The 22,483-nt window shown below is 38.8% G+C and overlaps 1 protein-coding gene across 1 annotated transcript in view; it reads left to right on the forward strand.

The window, feature by feature from the left end:
• The window catches only part of LOC150082921 (E3 ubiquitin-protein ligase AMFR-like), a 271,559-nt gene that overhangs the window by 115,725 nt on the left and 133,351 nt on the right, over positions 1-22,483 (forward strand). Inside the window, exon 7 of the mRNA XM_090377682.1 lies at positions 18,282-18,415. Within this exon, the coding sequence (XP_090233808.1) occupies positions 18,282-18,415 (134 nt within the window). The remainder of the gene's footprint in view (positions 1-18,281; positions 18,416-22,483) is intronic.

Here is a 22,483-nt window from a genome sequence, read left to right on the forward strand (position 1 = left end):
AAAAATAACATTGGTTATAAAGCTATTCTAATCATGGACAATGCGCCAGGACACCCAAGCAAAGAGAGTTTAGAAGACTTGAACAATCACATAAAAGTTTTTTACATGCCTCCAAACACTACGTCTCTGATCCAGCAAACGGACCAAGGAGTAATTGCAACATTTAAAGCGTGCTACATAAGGAACACCTTTTCCCAAGCTATTAAAGCCATCAACACTGAAAATGTACCGAGCTTAAAGGAGTTTTGGAAATCCTATAACATTAAAACCGCCATCTACAACATTTCAAGTGCCTGGGATGAAGTGACTCAGAAAACCATGAATGGAGTGTGGAGGAAAGTTTGGAAAAATTGCATAAAGCATTCCCAGGAACCTGATGATTCCGTTGAAAATGTTAAAACACAAATTGTTGAGCTCGGAAAAGAAGCAGGATTACACGAAATTAACAAAGACATCGTACAAGAGATGATCGACAACGACAGGGATGGCCTCTCTAATGAAGAACTAATGGAAATTATAAAAGAACAAGAGCTTGCTATTGAGGGAGATGATGATCAAGATACTATAGATGAAGAACCAATGAAGTCGCTGACTGCAAAAGGACTTAGTGAAGCTTTTGAACACTTCGAAAAAATGTGTGATTATTTCCGGGAGGACGACCCTGACATGGAACGAAGTGCCAAGGTAATAAGAAATTTGAAGAAAGAAATTAATCCCTACATGATGTTGTACAATGAGAGGAAGAGGGCCAAAGCACAACCCAAAATTGACACATTTTTCAGTCCAAAGATACGAAAACTCGAGAGCACAGGGCCATCGAATTAATAAATTCATGATTTTCGTTAGTTAATTACCTCATAATTATATGTGTATATAATGTAGAATATTTTATATGTACAAAATTTTGAATATTAAATATTTTTAATCGACATTGGTGCATATTTTCACTACCATTTATTATTGATTAGAAAACATCCTATGGAATAGACCGCAACTCACAAATACATATGTTACCTTATGGGAATATGGCGCTCGCTTAGCGCGGATTCACTTAGCGCTCTGTTTTCCCGGAACGAACTATCAGCGTTAAGCGGGGGGTCACCTGTATATATATATGTGTGTGTGTGTATATGTATGTATATATATATTAGCTTATTTTGTAATCATCTTTAAATGGTGCTTACTGAATTTAAAAATGATTTATTAACAGATAGAAACTACATTGCAACCCCCCCCCTCTTTCTCTCAGGAGAGTCTTCCTCATAATTAATTACACAAGTAACAGAATGTTTATGTAAAACATTACACAATTTTGTAAACACATACAACTATCTTGGAATGTAAGGAGATTGATTACTGCAGAGTTGGTAGATCGAGCATGGTGGATTTTTGCTGTTATCTGTGCTTTTATTAAGTACTCAGTGTTTAGTTAGCAATAGGAGTTGGCAGGAGCAGGTTCTTATCTTATTTTTAGCAGCATAGATGCTATGCAAATCAATGTATAATGCTTGATGAGAGTTAGTGAAACTAACTAAAATCTGAATATCACATGGACTCCATATTTTCTCATCTTAAAAAACATAACTACCCCAAATGAAATGAGTGAAGTAAGATGGGATATCAACATTTAACTGACTTACTTTTACTACCCCCAGTTTTTTTTTTTTTTTTTAATATGACAGTGCCTATACATTTAAAGAGTGTTGATTTGTTTCCCACTAAATAGCATTCACTCCAGAAGTTAAATGACACCAAATGCTATTTAATTTTGGTACTGATTTGATTGCTTTGCACAAGTGAAGACTTAGTAAGAAGCCTTCATAAATTGATATAGTATATAAAACAGGTTAAATACAAATGGGTGATTCCATGTCAAGTGGCCTAATTTTGAAGATGGTCCCCACTCGACCATCTTCAATTTTGTTGAAACTTGGTGTACATGTTTAAACAGGTATTCAAAGAAGCTGTGCAAAAATTCAGTTCAAAATATAGTATGTTTGAAGCACCAGCACCTTTTTTTGTGGAGGTCACTTGTGTTATGCGGAGCAAATCACAAAAAATTTTCAAAGTTAAGTGTTACTGTTGCACAACATTGAGAGGTAATGCTCTGAAACTTGGTATACCTAATTAACTTTTGGCAGAGAATGCAAAACCTTTGGTATCCAGGCTCAAAAACCTTCATTTTTTACAATGCTGTCTAAAACTGTCACCAAACATTTGTTGCGTCAAATTTAAGGAAGACTTTTGAAAGTCATAACTTTGAAATAAAAACCTTTGGTACTTTCTTCTTGTGAATTCCATTTAACATCTGCATGAATTCAGCCTAAATAAATATGAGCTCTTATGCTTGTTTGCTGGCTGAGATATTTGCCCCTAAAGATAGACTCAAAATTTTACCTATCTTTAGGGGCAAATATCTCAATGTGGGACACCTTCAATTCTCTCGTTTTTGCCACCATTGGAAAGAGCAGGTTTTAAGCAACAAGAATCGTGGTTTTTCAGTTGTCTTGCTACTTAAGGCCTAAAAAATAGCCTTAAACATTTTAGATTTTCCACAATATTTGCATACTTATTTGATGAAGTTTCACATCTCAGTAAGGACAGAACTATTGCATTTACAAGAGTGAAATTTTCTGCAATTACTCTGTCCTTTGGTTTAAGGATAAAGGATATATTGCCAGTGCACAAAAAATCTGTATTTTTTACAATGGGGGTAAATATGTTCTATTGGTTTCTTAGCTTGAAAGAAGTTAACTGCAACAAAATTTATTTAAAACACAATACAATTTTAAATAAGCAAGTGAGTGCGAAGATACTGAATCACTACTTTGTAATGGACTGGAATTTTTCATTGATGGTTGATATTACTACTTCAGGCAAGCTATATTGTCATCCCATTGTTTTTGGAGCTGGGAGATTGGCAATAATTTGTTGTTCAGGAATCCAGCAGACATCTTGTCTATCAGGCCAGTGAAATGAGAGAGCTGCTCCATGAGGATGCATGAAATTTACCGATACATCATGTTCTTCAAATGAAATTTCACAAATATTTCTAATCTACCAATTATTGTCATAAATACAGGCAATGTATTGGCCAGGTTGTAAATTAACAATTGGCACATATTGAATATTGGTTTAACTAGTCTGATCTACATGAGCCCCCTCGACGTGGGCACCTGTACGTGGTGAGGGGACCTCCCAGTGACGCTGCTGGACTTCCAGACTAGCATCACTGGGATCCAACGCCCACAGCCCAGGTTCCAGGCTTACATCAATGGAATCCGGCGTGTTTGCCGTGCACTGCAACCCGTGAAAATTCGGAAAGGGGGATCCTGGTGGTTGAGGGGCCCAGCTTCAATACACCACTTTGGCCCCTGCTTCGACAAGACGGGTGGTCCTGGAAGGCCCGGCTAGGATCAATCGGCTAGTAGGCTCGCCTGCGAGGGTCAACCGTGTCAATGCCACGCCCCTACCTTCATGGTCCGAGGGACAGGATTCAGGCTGGCGGCGGTGCGGGTATAGTGTCTGGGTAGCCCTGGCATTCCACTCCCGAGCGCATTTATTGCATGCCGGGTAGTGGGTGTCCCTTTGGGCTCCGTGGTGGGTGGGGAGCCCGGGCACTGAACAATTTAAAAAACTATATGAATCCTGATAAACTTATTTCTTCAGGGGCCCCAACCCGGTCCCTATCTGAAAACATTGACACAGATACAGATAGCATTATTGCTAAAAAGAGGCAGCGAACCGAAGTACCATCAGGGCCTGTCCCAAGGTTCCTAATTATACATTCCACCAGTGAAAAACCGATTGGTAAAATGTTGCCCTTTTTCATTCAAAAAGGGTTAGATGGGTTAGCAGGCTCTCCCAAATCAGTTAAGAGGCTCCGTTCTGGAGACCTCTTAATTGAAACTAAAAACGACAGGCAATCTGAACATCTACTCCGAACAACATCAATCGGAGGAATATCTATAACAGTGACACCACACAGAACACTCAATTCATCGAGAGGTGTCATTTCAGAGTGGGACCTTCTCGACGTAACTGAGGAGGAAATCTGCTCCGAAAATAACCCCAGGGAGTTATTTCCGTCAAGAGAATTACTGCGCGAAGGGATGGAAAAATTGTTAAAACCAGGAGCATTATCCTGACTTTTAACTCTCCTAAACCTCCTGACGAGATTAAAGCTGGATACATCAACTGTTCGGTGCGTCCATACGTTCCGAACCCTTTACGGTGTTTTAAATGCCAGAAGTATGGACATTCTCAAATGGCCTGCCGTGGAGTCCTTGCATGCGCTCGATGCGGTGCAAATGTTCGCGATGTTCAGCCGCAAAACCCACCTGTATTAACTGTGAAGGCGAACACCCGGCCTATTCACGAGCATGCCAGAGGTGGAAAGAAGAAAAAGAAATTCAACGGCTGAAGGTAGAGCTAAATATATCATACCAGGAGGCAAGGAAATCGGTCAAACCCCTGAATATCAACAAACCTACCTACGCCCAGAAGGTAGCAGGGAGATGTTCCGTCGGAACTCAGACAGACATGACCATTCCTCCAAAGGAGTCTTTCACTCCCATCGCGCGGTATCTCTTAAGTTCTCAAAAACCTGCACAAAAGGACCAATCAGCTGCCACTCCTATATTGGTACCTCCTAATGCTCCACAAGTAACAAAGGTAATTACGAAAGAAAAGAATAAGAAAGGGGAAGTCCCCCCCCCCCATTACCCAAGAAAAGATGGATGTCAAGCAGAAGGAGGTACCCGAAGATTCAGTCTTGGAACTCTTTGCGGAGGAGGAAATGGACACGGGACAGCATCCATTCTTCCCCAAAAAAGATAAACCCAAGACTGATAAAAGTAAGCCCTCAGCAACTCAGAAGCCGCCTGATGGACCCACCAAGCCAAAATAATGGCTAAATTCCTACAATGGAATTATCGTGGATTCCGGCGAAATATTGATGACATCAAGGCCCTCCTGCAAAAGCACGAGCCAGTTTGCTTTTGCTTGCAGGAGACGTATCTAAAGGCAAATGATGATCCCACCATGCACAACATCGCAGTTTTTCGAAAGGATAGAATTGCGGATGGCTCTGTACATGGGGGAGTGGCTATCCTTGTGGGTAACCAGACCCCAGTGCAGCCCTTGCTAATTACAACCAGCATAGAGGCTGTCGCAATTCGCCTTTCAGTGGGATTTTTATTAACTGTGTGCTCCATTTATTTGCCACCTGGGACTGACATCTCCCAGGCAGACCTTGATGATCTTCTAATGCAGCTGCCTCCCCCTTTCTTACTTCTCGGGGATTTTAATGGACATAACACCCTGTGGGGTAGTGCTAACATCAACGGAAGGGGACGAGTCATAGAGCGTATGCTCAATGACAATGACCTTTCCCTTCTAAATACTGGAACAAACACCTTCTTCCACATGCCTACCCGTACTTTTTCTGCCATTGATCTCTCTATCTGCTCCCCTTCTCTACTCCCTTCACTCACTTGGGAAGTGGAGGAGAATCCATATGGAAGTGATCACTTCCCTGTGATAACCTCGTTATACAGTGGGAGACCATGTCTTCCCTTCAGGTTACCACGGTGGAAGATTGATCAGGCTGACTGGACTGCCTTCCAACATCAGGCAAATTTTGATCTTAGCACAGTCAGTCAACTGCCTATCAATGATGCAGTTAAGTACATCACAGAAAATATTGTCCAAGCAGCTGCGAATGCTGTTCCAAAAACATCTGCCCGGTTTCCACCATTTCCCAAACCTTGGTGGAATTCACAATGCACAGCAGCAAAAAAGGCTCAAAACAAAGCGTGGGGGATATTCCACCGATATCCTACCACGACCAACCTTATAGCCTTTAAACGTGCACGAGCCAAAGCACGATATATCCGTTGTCAGAGTCAAAAGGAATCATGGATCCGTTTTACAACATCTATTAACCAGGCTACCAATTCTAAGGTAGTCTGGGATAAAATCCGGAAAATGAAGGGAAAATATACATCCCACCCTTCTGCAATCCTAGATTATAATGGATGCGCTATTGCAGATCCAACTGCAATAGCCAATTCCCTTGGGGAAACATTCTCTAACATCTCTGCAACATCTTCGTATTCCCCAGAGTTCCTGGTCCTGAAATATAAAATCGAAAAACAGGCACTTAACTTTAAATCTAAGAGCATTTATCCCTACAACGGGGATTTCACTATTCTGGAACTGAAAAGAGCCCTCGCTCTTTCCAAAGTAAGTGCCGTTGGACCAGATGGCATCCATTATGAAATGATTAAACATCTTTCATCAAAATCTATGGATTGTCTGCGCCTTCTGTATAACAGAATCTTTACTGAGGGCAGTTTCTGGACTCCTGGCGAAAGGCAATCGTTCTTGCCTTTCCTAAGCCAGGAAAGGATCCAAAAGTCACCACCAATTATCGTCCTATTGCTCTGACTAGTTGTCTGTGCAAAATCCTGGAGAGAATGGTTAATTCCCGTTTAATATGGTACTTAGAATCAAACGACCTTCTCTCCAAAATCCAGTGCGGCTTCCAAAGGAACTGGTCCACTTTGGACCATCTTATTAGACTGGAAACATCCATCCGGGATGCTTTCCTAAAACGCGAACACTTGGTGTCGGTGTTCTTTGACATGGAGAAAGCGTATGAAACAACTTGGAGATTTGGCATCTTAAAAGATCTGCATAGCCTTGGCCTTAGGGGGCAACTCCCCATTTTTATTAAAAACTTTTTAGCCAATCGATCTTTCCAAGTTCGTGTGGGATCCTCACTCTCCCGTTCCTTCAGTCAAGAGGAGGGAGTACCACAAGGATCAGTATTAAGTGTCACGCTTTTTGCCATCAAAGTAAATTCCATCACAGAACAACCTCCTCCAACTGTAAACAGTGCCCTCTATGTTGATGACTTTAGCATATTTTGTCAGTCATGCAGCATGAGAGTTATTGAAAGACAACTGCAGAAAGCTATTGATCGCCTCAACTCCTGGGCTCTTGCTAATGGCTTCAGGTTCTCGCCGGAGAAGACTGTTTGTGTACACTTTTGTCGTAAGCGTAATCTTCATCCTGAACCTGAATTAAAGCTCGGACAAAATGCAATTCCAGTAGCAGCGGACACAAAATTCTTGGGACTCATATTCGATAAAAAGCTGACCTTTCTGGATCACATCCGTCAACTCCGCACAAAGTGCACAAGAGGGCTGAATATTCTGCGCTCTGTTTCCTCAACATCTTGGGGTGCGGATCGATGCACCCTACTACGCATCTATCGTGCACTTGTACGATCCAGACTGGATTACGGGTCTCTGGTATACAATTCGGCCAGAGACAGTGTACTTCGATGGCTGGACCCCGTCCATCATCAGGCCCTACGTATTGCTACTGGAGCATATCGCACATCTCCTGTCCAGAGCTTATACGTCGAAGCAAACTAACCACCGTTATCGCTTCGACATAAGCAGTTGTCTTTAAAGTATGCTTTAAAACTGAAATCCCTGCCAGACCATCCTACGTGGCCATTCGTTTTTGAGCCACGATGGGAAAATTTATACAATACTCGTAAGACTGCCAATCTTCCTTTTGGTAATCGTTTCCAAGAGCTACTCAAAGAACTTAATATCAAGGCAGACAAGGTTGCCCAAACATCAAAGCAACCCTTTCCACCCTGCCATGCGACTTGTCGCTTAGAAACTGGAGAAAGTCGGACATTCCATGTGTCTACCTGCAGCTTCTTTCAGCACACCGAACTGAATATTCCGACTTAGCGCCAGTCTACACAGACGGTTCGAAGTCAGAATCATATGTGGGATCTGCTGCTGTCTTTACAGACAGCACTATATCAGAGCAGATTCCCTCTGAATGCAGCATATTTACTGCAGAGCTGCACGCTGTAGAGTTAGCCTTGGATCACATTAGTAAATGCCAATACCAACGGTTCATTTTATATTCCGACTCTCTTAGCATGTTACAGGCTTTAATATCTGTGAGATATAATCCTCATCCAGTTCTGTCTAGCATTCAGCAGAAGATTCACGTTCTCCATGAACGCGAATATCATATCCGCTTCTGCTGGATTCCCAGCCACATTGGGATTAGGGGAAATGATTTGACTGACGCCGCAGCCAAATCAGCAATTCCCAATAATACCCGCTGCCTGTTAGTCCCCTTTACAGACTACAGGCAAATAGTACATCAAAAGATACATTCCCAATGGTAGGATTCATGGAATAGACAGACTGCGAATAAATTATATTGTATAAAGCTTGTAATTGAACCGTGGCAGTCTAGTCTGCGCAGGAATCGTAAGGAGGAAGTTGTTCTCGCCCGCACCCGCATAGGACACAGTCATTTAACTCATTCGTTTTTGCTGAGGGCTGATGACCCTCCTATGTTTGTGTCCTGTGGCACAATTTTAACGATCAGACACCTTTTAATTGACTGTCCAGATTTTAGCAGCAAGCACTTGTTTTACCACTTTTAATCATCTGACTGAGCCTTATACACTCAGTCAGATTTTATCCGACAATGACAACGTGTCTGCTGTTTTTAGCTATTTTAAATTAATAAAAGTTTTTAATTGTATTTAAAATTTATGTTATTGTTACGTCTTTATTGGTTTATTTTTTATATCTTTGTTATTATTCATCTGGACATGGTGGCCTAACTACTTAGGTCACTGAATGTTTTAACTTTTTACATATGACTGGTATTTGGGGCATTATAGCCCCAGTTGCTGATGCGCCAATAAAACCCAAACCAAACCAATCTACATGAGCTACAAATGATGATGGTTTATCATTTGATACTCTGCAAACATGAATCTGTCTTGCATCAATACGAATGAAGTGATGATTTTCTCTTGTTCTAGCAATAGTATGACTGTCTATGAATCTTTTCTCTTGAAATGGCCTTACTTGCTGAATTTCCTCTTTAAAAACAAAACAAGATTTTATTCCAGTCACATGCTTGTCACAAAATTCAAACATGTTTCTTAGTGTCAGGATTTGGTTTTAAATTGGGCGTTGGAGACTTGCACATGCTGCCAATCGTTTTGTTGTTCCACCAGTTTCATCACATAGTGACTTGCCATGCTAGTGCCAAAGAAATTCCATTCAGCACTGATATCAAAATCCTTCTGTTGATGACACAAGTTAATAAAATTCTTAAAATTCTTGTATTGAGCTGCAGAACCATTGCTGAAGTAGTAAATGTGCCTGATTTCTGTCATGAAACTCTTCAAATATTCAATTAAGTTGATTATAAAAACATGCACTGCAATTGTGTCATGTCGAAGGCAGTCACTGATTATGCAGTGACTTGCAATAAATGCCAAATGGATGCAATGTAGCCTGACAAATTCCATCAAGATTACCAATTCTCCTGTCATTAGGCTTTTCTTTGTTCACTTCAAATGATAGCTTTGATGTTTAGCGATGTAGTGATGACAGGAAAGGTTAAATATATTTGTACTCTTCAAAATCTTCTGTTGTTAATTGCTTTGTGTCCAGTGTATTTCTGTCAGTGTGTATCTATTGCTTGAATTCAATAATATCTTCTGGTTCATTCTGTTCTTGGCACATTATAGCCTCAGTTGCTGATGCGCCAATAAAATACAAACAAACCAAACCAAATCTGGTTCATTGTTTTCAAAAATATTCTCTAGAAACTTTTTTAATTCATCTATTCCTGGACATTTTTCACACCAATTAAGCATACAATCTTTTGACTCCAAATCACATACTGTTTTATCAATGAGAAACTTGTGATCACATTCAGCAGGACTTGCTGCTAGCATTAACTTGACATTTTGATGAATTGTGCATACACATACAGAATGTGTTCCAACTGTGGCACACCACGTGGGTCGAAGTTCACAAAATTTAGAAAATCCAACGTCAGATCTATTTCTATCTCGATAAGTTATAAACATTTCCTTCAAGTTGCTGAGTAGCATTTTGTATTTTTATTTTATCTGCATTTCTAATGGAAATGTAATCTTTCTTTAGTCAGCATATCTGACTAAATTCCTCATTTTCAAAAAATTCCATCACCTTTTGCTTTACTTGCTCAGATAGCTTTTTTCCAGGTATGGTCATGATTCCTTCTTCTGCTTTCAGTTTTTTAGCATTCTTGACCATCCTTTCTGAGACACTAAACTCTTCCATTGTTTTCTTTATGGACCAACTAACTGGAGCTAGTGTTAATATTTCAAGTATTTTTGAATGACTCGATACCATCAACTTTTCTTTCAGCAGCTCATTGTAATCTAAGCTTTTCCACACTGATGACTTGCACTTGACTCACTCCATAATGTCATTTGGATCCAAGCCACCAATAGATGCAATTTTACTGGCGATTACATCTTGTACTTGACTTGCCTTCCTTTTGGCATAGCCTTGTGACTCTTTAGCATTACCATTAGTAGAGGCATATGATGCAAGAAAGCAAGCTTATGCAGCCAAAAAAAAAAAACCCTCCATTTCACTCCGTTCGTTCGAGATACCTGTCCAGCTGAGCCTTAAATTTATTTAGGCTATCAACTTCCACAACAAGGAATGGAAGTCTGTTCCACCAACCAACTACCCGCTGGCTAAAGGCAAATTTCTGCACATCTATTCTACATCTGTCTTTCCTCAATTTGGATTTATGCCCTCTCTCAAATGATTATTATGAGCAAGAGGAAGAATTCCATCAGCATTCAACATGCTCAAACCATTCAAGGCTTTATACACCTCACAGGTGCCTAGTCTCCAGACACTGTAATTTGCAAAATTTAAGCCTTTCTTCGTAAGAGCAACCATTTGTTCCATTCACTAATCTTGTTGCCCTTCTCTGTACTCGTTTCAACAGCTCTATGTCCTTCTTAAAATGAGGCCTCCAGACCTGTATACAGTACTCAAGGTGTGGCCTGACCATTGCCTTATATAAGGGGATAATCACCTCCTTATCCCTTCTAAAAAAATTCCTGTATATCATTGACAAGACACTATGAGCTACTCTTGCAGACTGTCTGCACTGCTCAAAAAACTTCATATCTGCCTGCACAATTACCCCCAGGTTCTTTTTCGTTCTCTACCACTATCAGTGTAGTACCACAGAGTTGATACGTCACTCTGGGGTTGTTGCTTCCCATATGTAGTACTTTACATTACATTTTGGAATGTTAAACTTCATTTGGAATGTTAAACTCCATCTCTCAGCCCATCTGCTCAACTTTTCTAGATCCTGTTGCAGCAACCTACTGTCATTAGTGTCCTTAATACCCTGCAAACTTGGACATTAAGCTTGATATACCATCATCAGTATCATTTATAAATACAGAAAACAATAATGGACCCAACACTGAACCCTGAGGGACTCCACTAATAACATTAGTCCACGTTGAGCAATGTCCATTGATTACCACTCTGTCTTCTCCCACTCAACCATCCCTTTATCCATAGCAGCAATTTGCCTCCAATGCCACACTGCTCCAATTTGTGCAGCAGTCTTCCATGTGCAACAATATCAAAAGCCTTTCTTAGATCCAAGTATATAATATCAAAGTTATTCCCTGCATCCAGTTCTTTTGTGACTGCATCATAGTATCCAGTCAAATTGGTCAGGCAAAACTTTCCCTTAACAAAACCATGCTGTGTCCAAGCTATAACTGAAGTCTTGTCTAGATGATCCTGCAGTGCTTCTTTAATCAGTGCCTCCATTAATTTCCTGGAACAGAAGTTAAACTCACAAGTCTATAATTACTTGTCAGCCTTTGATCCTCCTTTCTGAATTGGGGTCACATTTGCACATCTCTGGTCTATGGGTACCTCCCCCGAGTCCAAGGAAGCTCTCCTAATTATGGCTAAGGGTTTGCTTACTTCCTTTGCTGCTTTCTTTAATGTAACTGGATAGATCCCATTCACCCCCAGATGCCTTTCTTGTGTTTATCTTCAACAATTTCTCCTTCACTTTATTCTCAGTTATTACAAGATTCTTGCTTATTGCCAGAGTTGAATACACCTCTGGCATTCCCCTTGCTGAATAAGTCCTCATGTGTGAATGTTGATGCAAAATATTCATTTAGTTTGTTAGCTACCTGAGCAGGATCATCAAAAGTTGAACCATCAATATCAAGTGGACCAATCTGATTCATCCCCTTTCTTCTAGAGTTTACATAAGTAAAGAACTCTTGCTGTTTTTCTTTGCATCCTTTGCCAAAAATTTCACGTAATCTGCCTTCGCCTGCCTAACCTCCTTTGTAACTTGATTACAGACTAGCTTATATCTACCATAGGCTTCTGTGTCACTTGTTAATTTATATGTATCCCATGCATTTTTCTTTTCTGCCATGTCTTATTAGTTCATCTGACATCCATTTAGGCCTAAACCTTGAAAAATATTTCTTAGTTAGTATGTAAAGCCTAGTATCTTCCAAGATGAGTTCTTTGAATGCTTCCCATTTTGAATTCGCCGTTAGTAACATCGTCAGTTGGTCCCACTGTATAGAATTTAAATACTGTCTCAGACTATCGTAGTTGCCTTTACGAAAGCAAAAACCCTTCCCTTTACCCCTGATGGTAGTTACCTCTTTGAGTAAATCCCACTTCAGCACACTGTGATCACTGCCTCCTAGTGGTTCCTGTATCTGCAGATTCTTAATGCATGAAGAATTACTACTGATAATCAGATCAAGAGTATTACTCCCTCTAGTTGCATCCCGAACATGCTGATGTAGAAAAATATCGTCCAATAAATCCACAAAAGCCTTGCTAGTGTGTGAGTGACCAAATTACAATTTCCAGTCAATATCTGGGAAATTAAAATCCCCCATTATGACGCTCTGATTTACTGGTCCACTCTATTTCCCTGTACAGTTTCTTATTATACTCATCAGAGTCATTAGGCCTATAGCACACTCCTACTCTCAAATTTGATCTCCCACTGCTTATGTCACACCAAACTGACTCGACACTGCACTGTCCAGTGATGTCAACTGGCTTCACTTCCTTAAATATTATGTGTTTCTTAACTAATAGCATAACCCCTCCTCCCTTTCTATCCTGTCTATCCTTTCTGTACACATTGTGCTCCCCAAATTCCAGTTCTGCATTCCTTATATCTGTGTGACACCACGTCTCTGATATCCCAACAATATCTGCCTTTGATGTTTTGAGTAATACCTCAAATTCATCAAATTTATTTACCAAACTCTTAGCATTGGTGTACATGCAAGTATACATGCACCTGTTCCTATTCTTAGCTACCCTAACACAACCCATGTGTTTACTTGTACCGCAGTGACTTCCAGCAGTCTCTGAAATATCCTGCATCTTGTTTTCCAGGCTGCTGCTCATTCCAATAGAAGCAGTGCAAGAATCACTTTCACCTCTGCCAGTGGCTACTGTTAAACTATTAGTCCTTGTATCCCCCCCCCAAGCTAGCAGTTTTCCGACCCACCTAACACTGCCTCAATAGCAACAGCAAATATTCTTGCACCCTTTCTATTTAAGTGTATCCTCTCCCTGTAGAAGCAGTCTCTCCTGTTAAGAAGTACAGACCAGGCTGAAAAAAATTCTACCTTTAGCCTTGCACAATCTTTCCAGGGCCGAATTGCTCGACAAGGCTCTCATCATATACTCCCTCCTATCGTGTCTGGGCAGAATTGCAGACACTTTCAAATTCAACCCTAATTCATGGCTTTTTTTCAACATTGACCTGTACTTGTTAAGTCATTCTGCTGGTCTCCTACTCTTAATATCATTAGTGCCAACATGTACAACTATATCACCTTTTGTGCCCTTAAAAGATGATATCTGCTCTACGTCATCAGCCTTTGCCCCTGGCAGACATACCCTGGACCTGTTCCACCTATCCTTTTTACACAGCATGTTCCCCATTTCCCTGACAATAGTCACCAACAACTACTAGTTCCTGTGGAGCCAGTGCATTCTGCCTTGGGGGGGTTACTGCTGTGTTGCATGATGACCAAGTGCAAGCTCTGGCATTGATGTGGGCAGCTGAGAGCTTGATGGGCCCCTCAGTTTAGATCCTTCAAGGGCATTGACCCTGTCCTTCAAGCTCTCATATAGGCCCATAACAACGCTGAGTTGTCGCCCGATTTCCTTACATCATGCACACACAGACACCCCCCATGGCAATATCATGTGCCGTACCCGACTGCTCCACAAACATCATCCAAGCAGTGCATTTTAAAAGGCTGTGATTCAGAGGGCAACTGCCCCCCTCAGTTCTCTCCTGAGCCACAGCACTCCCATTAGCTTGAGCCTTTTGCTTTGCTGCTCTGGTCTGAGTCATGATTTTGATTTAATTTCAATTTCAGTACAAAATTATAACCCTAAACTTGTATCCCTACACAGTTATAACACTATATTTTTCAGTATCGAGTATTATCTAAGAGTTCCGTTTATATAACTTCCGTATCAAGTTATGTATTAATTAATTATGTTACGTTTGTAATCTAAGTCGTTATATGTATTTAGTTAAAAGTACAATTTAATTGACAATGAAGTCCAACAAGATTAATAAATTTTACTGATCAATTGACTATATTATTTACTATACTTAGCTTACGCTATCTAGTTCGGGCTATAACGTTGTGTCATATAACAATAGCAGCAAGTTACGAATTGTAAATCTACTGGCACTTAAGTATTAATTAACTTCCAAATCTCGATGTCTCAATTCAGAATAAACTAAGGATCCTGAGTAGGTCTATAAGCTACTTATAGAAAATAATTTGATGTAACAATTGGTCAATAAAGTGGCTAAATATGGCTAAAAAACTTCTCATTCAGCGGAGCTGCAACTTGTAACACGTGAATTTGATACCGTTACTGATACCTTTCTGCAATTACAAGGCAAAGTAAAGAATAAATACACCAGATTAATCAGAAAATCACAAAATAATGCTATACTACTAAATTTAAATCAAAAGTTTTTTTTTTAGAAAAACAATTTCAAAACAGATTGAAATTGTTTTTCTAAAAAAAACTTTGAAGGCTTTGAACACTTCTGACTCCCAGTAGCCTCGTCAGCTTTGCCATTTGCTGAAATTTCAGAGGAGAAATACCAATAGCCATCAAACTTGTGTTCAAGCTTTCAGTCACATGCATTTTGTCATCATGGTCTGATCCAGATGAAATTGATGTTCCTGTTGCTGCTTTTCGGCATGATGGGCACAGCTTCTGGCCTGGTTTTATGTCTACCTTTGTTAGGGCTTTCAGGTAGCCTGCCATTGACAAATCAATTGGTTGTAAACTTTTTTTCACCATATGATTTTCTTTTGGAAAGGATTGCAACATGAATGCTGCAAAAATTCAAATTTTGTCAAAAGCAAAGCTTCATGATGTAGACAAATTGTCTTCACCCAGTTTTAATCTACAACGTCGACCGATCAGCTGTTCTTCAAATTCTTTAAATAATTTAACCCAGTTTTGCATGTATAGGATAGCACATGACATTTAGAATTATCTATATGACTGATGGTGCACGAGTCCAGCTTATCTCCAATAAAATCTTCTGATTCCATGGCTTTCATGCTGACTAATAAGCAGACATTTCTGCAAGCATTGAAAACCTAATTAACTTTATTACAGTCAAACAATAAAAAATAGAGGAACAAAATAAACAAACTGTTCATCATGAAGATAAAACACATTAATAACAGCATGGTTCAAATATCAGCTATTTATACTTTTTTTTTAAATTCTAGAGTATTCTATAATTCTTGGGTATTCTTCTAGAATATGAATTTAGAATATTCCAGAATTCTAGAATATTCTATAATTTTTAAGTATCCTTCTAGAATATTCCAGTGTTCTAGAATATACTCTATTTCTAGATTATTCTAAACATTAGGCAGGATTAAGGAAGTGTTCTCCAACAAAAAAATCTCACAAAATAACAATACGACACAAACTACTTGATATTTAGGCTTAATTTTAAAGCCTTAAATGCAATGACACTAAACAGATAAACCATGATCCTTGTAGTTGAAACTCTGCTCTTTCAAGTGGTGGCAAAAACGAGAGAATTGAAGGTGTCCCACATTAAGATGTTTGCCCCTTAAGATAGGTCAAATCTGACTTTCAAATTGAGTCAATCTTTTGAAGGAAAATATCTCAGCCAGAAAACAAGTATAAGAGCTGATATATAGTTTGGCTGAATTCATGCAGTTGGTAAGTGGAATGTCCAAAGAAGAAGGTACCAAAGGTTTTTATTTCAAAGTTATGACTTTCAAAAGTCTTGCTTAAATTTGTTGCGACAAATTTTTGGTGCCAGTTTTAGGCCGCATTGTAAAAAATATAAAAAATTTTGGTGTCCATGCTCAAGGTTTTTGAGCCTGTACACCAAAAGTTTTGCATTCTCTGCCAAAAGTTAACTAGATATACCAAGTTTCAGAGCATTACCTCTCACCTTTGTGCAACAGTAACACTTAAAACTGAAAATTTTTTGTGATTTGCTGCGCATAACACAAGTGACCTCCACAAAAAAGGTGCTGGTGCTTCAAACATACTATATTTTGAACTGAATTTTTACACAGCTTCTTTGAATACCTGTTTAAACATGTACACCAAGTTTCAACAAAATTGAAGATGGTCGAGTGGGGACCATCTTCAAAATTAGGCCACTTGACATGGAATCACCCATTTGTATTTAACCTGTTTTATATACTATATCAATTTATGAAGGCTTCTTACTAAGTCTTCACTTGTGCAAAGCAATCAAATCAGTACCAAAATTAAATAGCATTTGGTGTCATTTAACTTCTGGAGTGAATGCTATTTAGTGGGAAACAAATCAACACTCTTTAAATGTATAGGCACTGTCATATTAAAAAAAAAAAAAAAAACTGGGGGTAGTAAAAGTAAGTCAGTTAAATGTTGATATCCCATCTTACTTCACTCATTTCATTTGGGGTAGTTATGTTTTTTAAGATGAGAAAATATGGAGTCCATGTGATATTCAGATTTTAGTTAGTTTCACTAACTCTCATCAAGCATTATACATTGATTTGCATAGCATCTATGCTGCTAAAAATAAGATAAGAACCTGCTCCTGCCAACTCCTATTGCTAACTAAACACTGAGTACTTAATAAAAGCACAGATAACAGCAAAAATCCACCATGCTCGATCTACCAACTCTGCAGTAATCAATCTCCTTACATTCCAAGATAGTTGTATGTGTTTACAAAATTGTGTAATGTTTTACATAAACATTCTGTTACTTGTGTAATTAATTATGAGGAAGACTCGCCTGAGAGAAAGAGAGGGGGGGGTTGCAATGTACAGTTTCTATCTGTTAATAAATCATTTTTAAATTCAGTAAGCACCATTTAAAGATGATTACAAAATAAGCTAATATATATATACAGGTGACCCCCGCTTAATGCTGATAGTTCGTTCCGAGAAAACAGAGCGCTAATCATCTTTAAATGGTGCTTACTGAATTTAAAAATGATTTATTAACAGATAGAAACTGTATATTGCAACCCCCCCCTCTCTTTCTCTCAGGCGAGTCTTCCTCATAATTAATTACACAAGTAACAGAATGTTTATGTAAAACATTACACAATTTTGTAAACACATACAACTATCTTGGAATGTAAGGAGATTGATTACTGCAGAGTTGGTAGATCGAGCATGGTGGATTTTTGCTGTTATCTGTGCTTTTATTAAGTACTCAGTGTTTAGTTAGCAATGGGAGTTGGCAGGAGCAGGTTCTTATCTTATTTTTAGCAGCATAGATGCTATGCAAATCAATGTATAATGCTTGATGAGAGTTAGTGAAACAAACTAAAATCTGAATATCACATGGACTCCATATTTTCTCATCTTAAAAAACATAACTACCCCAAATGAAATGAGTGAATTTTTTGTGATTTGCTCCACATAACACACGTGACCTCCACAAAAAAGGTGCTGGTGCCTCAAGCATATTATATTTTGAACTGAAATTTTGCACAGCTTCATTTGAAACCTGTTTAAATATCCACACCAAGTTTCAACAAAATTGAAGTGGTCGAGCAGGGTCCCCTAGGCCACTTGACATGGAATGACCCAAAAATATTTTTGATAAGATAATTGAAATTTAGGTTGTCCTAAACATTAAATATTCTAGCTCTGACTTTGTCTACCTTAAAAAAAAATTTTTTTTTTTTTAATTGCTGAATGTTTACATATAAATTTGAGTATTTTTATTATAGCATTGGAATAACTTAATAATTTAATAGCCATAAATAAATAACATCTCCCTCTCTGTTTTCAGCTGTGGGGGAATATATTCTTGTCTATGGCAAGTTTAGTAATTGCAATGCAACTTCGATGTTTGTTTTATGAAATCCAACACAGGATAAAGAAGTACAAAAACTATCTTCGTATTGTGAAACACATGGAAAACAAGTAAGTTTGACCTTTTCTTTTTTTAATATGATCGTAGTTTTTTTTATATAAAGATGTATATGGGGTGGTGGGGATATTGTAAACCAGGAACAAATGTATGGCCTAGTTTGTCAATTGAAAGAATATTTTGGTCAGTCACAATGCACAGGAGTAAAAACATGCTTTCATGAAAAATTAACAAAAAATAGTAATACCTTTTTGTGGGTACAGCAGTGTGTCGATAATCCGAACTAATTGGGATTGGGGGTAGTCCGGACTTCTGTTGTTTGGATTTTCTAACTTCTCAAAAATTCAGTTCTGGAGACTAAAAAAAAAAGTTTAGAAATATAAACACTAAATTGTACTTGCCTATTTTTATTCATAGGTAACAAAACAAATGGAACTTTGTCACAAGAACACATATGTATAGACCTTTAATGAAAATAATTACTTATTTCTTGTTGCACCATTTTCGAACTTTGTTTCTTTACTGCCAGATCGCTCACTCTTTTAAGCAAGAATAGTTGAGTTGGACAGTTTTCAGTTTGTTGCTCGTACCTTGCCCTCGTGGGTAGCACAGTTAGTAGAATCACTGTCCTCCGCATCCTGGGTGTAAAAGATCCGAGTTAGAGTCCAGTCATTGATGGGAGGAATTTTTATGGGCCTTTTTCACAGTGTGGCTGAGTTGGTCTCAGGCGAGGTTAGCATGGTTTTTCACCCTGAAACTAGGGTTTTTCGTCCAGCAAACAGAAAATCGACCACAGAACACGCAATTTACAGGCAATATATACCGACCAATATGGCCTTGGTCGCTGATGTTCCCAGAACCCAACTGCAACAACACTCATCACCAGATCATGACACTGCACCTGACAATTACTCATCACCAGATCATGCAACAACACTGTCAACAACTTCTGGAGTGATGGATGTTGCAGACCTTCAACAGTGTGGGTCGTCTTCCACACTCTCCCTCCTTCATTTAAATTTTGGTGCCCACTTCTTAACCATGAAACAGGAAGGGGCATCCTCCATCAAATTTTGTAATGTCCTGAAGCGCGAGTCGAAACATGCTGAGAAACGAAACTGAAAGTATGATAAGATGGTGAAAGTGTACAATAACTGGAGTATTTCAAGAAATGCAATGCAAAAATGAGCTGGTGTGGAAAATAAAGGTGGGGAGATGAAGTGCACAAATTCACTTCACATCACAAATTCAATTCACTTCACACATACATTAATTCATACTTAACTCTTTAAACATTACTTTTAAGGGGTTACATTGAATATCCATTTATACATATATGTATAACTGGTATTCATTTACGTCTAATCTATTCATTTTTCTAATTTAATCTGTTAATAAATGAGATACATGCTATCATTTCTATAATTTCTCTCAATTGACAATATCAACTCTCACTACAGCTGCAAACACTAATACAATCTTAAATACTTCCTCATATTTATCTTAATCAGCAATATCAATTCTCTTCATAACAGCAATCCATAAGCTTACTCAATACAAGCAATTCCACATACCTCTTAATTTAGCAGTGTCAATTTTCTTTACAACTTCGATCAGCTCAGTACTAAACATTTCTGTAAATTTCTCATAATTTCTTCAACTTCATCTTTACTTTAAAATAATTAGTTTTATCTAAGCACCTTTTCCAATACAGCACAGTTCAGAGGACTTATCTTCCTTCCCTTTCGCTGTTGGATTCACTTGTGCAGATTGCTTTCAAGAAGTGCGGAAGTCTTTCTTCTTTGCTGAACTCTGCTGTGTAGCTCTTCCAGTACTGTCATATTTCTGGATTTCAGGAACAGTTCTATGTTAATACTGAAGGAAATTCCCACGGCAGTAGTGTAGAAACCAGGAAACTATCTGAATGGCTTGTTACCCAGCTTCCAGATTAACTTCTTGCACAGGAACATGCCCAGCGGAACTCTTCGCTATACAGCAATACTGCACACAATGTGGTTGATGCATTGGAAAAAACTATGTACCTACTGACTACTATTGACTGAATCAGAACTAAACGGGGAATAGTTTCAATGGGAAAAATGATGATGCTTGGGTATCATAAATACTGATTGAAGCTGTACTGTGCAAGGTATTGCTTTATAGCAGACACTCCCAGAACTGGACGTGAACTGAACCCAGAACTACCACTGAAGTCTGCAACCCCTCTGAACAACAACCACAGCATGCAAACATAAGCTTACGTGCAAACCCCAGAAGGGTTTTGCACGCATTTACGTATTTTGCCTATTTTTAAACCTGACCCAATCACTGTTATTCTTTAAACTTTGCTCTTCTTCCTTTCCCGCCAAAGGAAAGGTGTGAAAAACAATGTTTTATGTGGGAAAAACAACAAAACGCTTTAATCTTTTACCTCTAGATCACCTATTGACAGTATCCTTGAACTGCTCTATACTGATACCCTTTCTCAAAATGCACTGTGTCGCATCCTCAGGTAGTGGTGTAATAGAGGGATTATACTGTTGTTCAGAAGCTTTTAATTTTAACTCTTCTGCACATGTCATGCCCTTGTTCACCATATTCCTTAAGTGCCCTACCAGGCCCACTCCCACTAATGGAAATATTTCTGTAATCATGGTTCCATTATTCCTTAAGTGCTTTTCTTCCACACACTATACTTACTAAGGGAAATATATTTGTAAGATTTTTACGTCTTACAGTTTCATGACGTTTTCAGGTTTCTGTTGCATTTGTATTGTTTATAACAATCCCTCTGTTACAAATTTTGTAATATTAATGATTTATTTTTGTTGATTTTATAAATTTTACGTAAATAAATCATAAACAATTATTTTTTAAATTAGTACCAAAAATCTGGTATTTTTGTATCAATACAAGTATTTCAAATCCTGGGGGGAAAAATGACCGGTATTCGGGATCCTGGAATCTCGGTATTGTAAGCCCTAAACCTTGAACTGTTTCCTAGTTGGTATGAAGCACCTACTAGCTTCCAAAATTAATTCCTTGAATGCATCCAATATGGAGTTTACTTGGTAAAGTCATTAGTTGGTCCCACTATATAGAATTTAAAACTATCTGAGACCACTGTAGTCACTTTTATGAAATCAAATATCCTTCCCTTTACCCCTGATGGTAATTACATCTTTAAGTAAATTGCATATCAGTACACTGCAGTCACTGCTGAAATCAGATCAAGAGTATTAATCCCTCTGGATTAATACTCTTGTCACCTCTCGAACATTCTGCTGTAGAAAACAATCATCCAATAGATCCACAAAGTCTTACTAGTGTGTGAGTGACCAATCCATAAGTTCCATTTGATATCTGGAAAATTAAAATCCCTTATTAGCATTAGCATTAGTAGAGGCATTTGATGCAAGAAAGCAAGCTTATGCAGCATCAGCCAAAAAAAAAAAAAAAAAAACCCACTTCCACTTCACCCCTCTGTTCGTTCAAAATACCTGTCCAGCTGAGCCTTAAACTTATTTAGGCTATCAACCTCCACCACAAGGGATGGCAGTCTGTTCCACCAACCAACCACCCGCTGGCTAAAGGCAAATTTCCGCACGTCTATCCTACATCTGTCTTTCCTCAATTTGAATTTATGCCCTCTCAGGTGAATTTTCTGAGCTAGAGGAAGAATCCCATCAGCATTGAGCATGCTTAAACCATTCAAGGCTTTATACACCTCTATCAGATCACCTCGCTGGTGCCTAGTCTCCAGACACTGTAATTTGCAAAACTTAAGCCTTTCTTCGTAAGAGCACCCCTTTGTTCCATTCACTAATCTTGTTGCCCTTCTCTGTACTCGTTCCAGCAGCTCTACATCCTTCTTGAAATGAGGCCTCCAGACCTGTATACAGTACTCTAGGTGTGGCCTGACCATTGCCTTATACAATGGAATAATCACCTCCTTATCCCTGCTGGAAAAATTCCTGTATATCATTGACAATACTCCATGAGCTACTCTTGCAGCCCGTCTGCACTGCTCAGAGAACTTCATATCTGCTTGCACAATCACCCCCATGTTCCTTTCATTCTCTACCACTGTCAGTGTAGTACCACAGAGTTGATACGTTGCT

The sequence above is a fragment of the Mastigoproctus giganteus genome, chromosome 7, assembly GCF_048544385.1.
Source record: "Mastigoproctus giganteus isolate SK-2022 chromosome 7, ASM4854438v1, whole genome shotgun sequence".
NCBI lineage: Eukaryota > Metazoa > Arthropoda > Arachnida > Uropygi > Thelyphonidae > Mastigoproctus > Mastigoproctus giganteus.